Consider the following 2,388-nt stretch of genomic DNA (forward strand, 5'->3'; position numbering starts at 1 on the left):
TCCAGAGGCTGCAGAGCTCCGTCTGCAAAAATCAGTTTCTTGCCTCCAGTTCTCATTGGGTTTTTTTTCTCCTGAACTCTTTAATAATTCAGTGCTTGCTGTCTCGGGGGAAACACCGAGCAGGCGGTGAGTGTGCAGCAGCTCACGAGGACACTTACTCATTCAGGCAGCCAGAGAGAGGGGGAGGAGGACGACGATTGTTGATGCCTATTTTTGCAACAAGATGGTCACCATTTGTGCAGCTTTTATTTTCAGCTGCATCATTTTTTTAACTCAATAACACTGTCCCAGTCTCCCTAAATTTAGCAACTAAATATACTTGTTTCCCAAAAGATTCAATTTATCATCAGTGTTTTAATTTTTATCTTTTGCTACATTTGTTCCACCACGCAGGTTTTAATGTGAACCACCTGGACATCGCTCCCCGTTATGCCAGCATCCTAATGGGTATCTCCAACGGTGTGGGGACTCTGTCTGGAATGGTCTGCCCACTAATTGTTGGTGCTATGACAAAGAACAAGGTAAAGCCTTCTCCTCAGCAGATGTAAATATTAAACATAAAAGAATAAACGAATGGATGAAACGTTTTATTTGGATTTTGTTTATAGTCAAATAAAAATACCAATTGGATAAGAAGTAGACCAGGGATGGGTACTTAAGTGATGGAAGGGGCCACAGTGTTTTGTTGATAGTACCAGAGGTTCTAAGAACAGAGCTGAAAGTAGGTGGGACCACCCAGAGTAAAGAGACTGAACCTGTGCCATGCCAACCCGAGCTGGGTCAAGTCAAGCCCATGGAAAAGAGCCATAAGTGACAGATTAGAGCATTGTGAAATTTATATTTATAATTTGTACAAAGTAAAATTGTAATGAGTACCAACTAGCTCTTAACATAAAGAAATATATATTTCCCTACAGACTCGAGAGGAGTGGCAGTACGTGTTCCTGATAGCATCGCTGGTGCACTACGGAGGGGTCATTTTCTATGGGATTTTTGCGTCGGGAGAAAAACAACCGTGGGCCGACCCGGAACTGACCAGCGAGGAGAAATGCGGCTTCATCGACGAAGACGAGCTGGCRGAGGAGACGGGTGACATCACCCAGAGTTACGGGGCTTTCGGGGGTCCCGCTAAAACGTACGGTGCGACCACCCAGGTGAACGGAGGCTGGGCCGCTGGCTGGGAGAAGACGGAGGAGTACGTCCAGGAGGAAGCACAGGAAGGAGGCTACGGAGGATACAGGCAGGACGAGGGGTATTCTTAGACCAAAAAAACACACGAAACTGACTCGTTTTCCTGTGTGTGCATCAGTTTTAGTCATACGAATATCAACAAATGACAAACAAGAAAAGCTACAATCCATCGTCGTATTGTTTGCACAATTTAAAAAAATGATTAATGTAAAAATAAATTAATACATATGAAGATATTTGATGAATAGAGGTGTAGCACATATCAAATTGGCAGTATGTAAATGTACTAATGCATATTGATAATAGATATATTTATTTGGAGTGCAATTGTGCGTAAACGTAATTATTTCCATCCCATCAGCTGAGGCTTCGCTGAAGCCTGTAGGAAAACATAGAAAGCACATCACAGCTGACCATGACGGGTCAGGTCAACGGTTACAGTTCAGCAGCCTATAAACCAGCCGTTTGAGTGTAGAAATATCACTGCACAACACGAAACAGAACCTAGACACTCTGATGTTAGAGATCGTACTGTATCACTCCCGACTGACGTGACCTTTCAAAGCACCGGTATGATTATTTCTGTCCTCTTCTCACTGACTTCTGTATGTAAATGACCTGAAACGGTGACCCACATTAGAGATTTGAAGGGTGATGTGTTGACTTATGATGAGATTTTTCTTTGCTTTAAACCTGATTTCACCTCTGCAGCTGAAGCCGTCTTTCAGATCTTTTGAAGTGGGAATCTGTGAAAATGTTATGAACAACGCCTGTTTTATTTGTTGTGGAAAACTTTTTAATCAAACTTAGTTTGGAGAAATAGTATAACTCCATCAACCTAAGGGGTGCAACAATAAATGTTTCTGTATCGAAATGTTCAATATCGAACAATACAGAATTTTAAAATTTATTTTATCAACTTGTCTTCTGAAGATGCTCTGTGTTGAAGACTCAGTGGATCTGTGTTCGACTACTCCACCTAGGCTGCATTGTTGAGCACAGATCCACTGAGAAAATTGCTGTTTCAGCAACATTTTGAGGTTAAACAAATGTAGTTAATTTCAATCAATTACAAGTTAAGAAGGGCGTGGAAATTTCTTTATTTTTCTTTTTGTATCAGAAAAAATATTGAAGCGTGAGACTAAAGTATCAAAGCAAATCGTGACTTTTCTGTATTGTTGCACCTCACTAACTKTA

The 2,388-nt window shown here is 41.3% G+C and overlaps 1 protein-coding gene across 1 annotated transcript; it reads left to right on the forward strand.

Annotated features, from left to right (window-relative positions):
* Window positions 1-393: 393 nt before the first annotated feature.
* LOC106534908 (vesicular glutamate transporter 2.1) lies at window positions 394-2,148 on the forward strand (the record flags this gene model as incomplete). The annotated part of the gene is given in 2 exon segments (XM_014031700.1): window positions 394-521; window positions 918-2,148. Coding segments are annotated over 2 exon segments (473 nt in total), but the record flags the coding sequence as incomplete, so codon positions are not given.
* Between the last annotated feature and the right edge of the window lie 240 nt (window positions 2,149-2,388).

This window comes from Austrofundulus limnaeus, unplaced genomic scaffold, assembly GCF_001266775.1.
Source record: "Austrofundulus limnaeus strain Quisiro unplaced genomic scaffold, Austrofundulus_limnaeus-1.0 Scaffold1302, whole genome shotgun sequence".
NCBI lineage: Eukaryota > Metazoa > Chordata > Actinopteri > Cyprinodontiformes > Rivulidae > Austrofundulus > Austrofundulus limnaeus.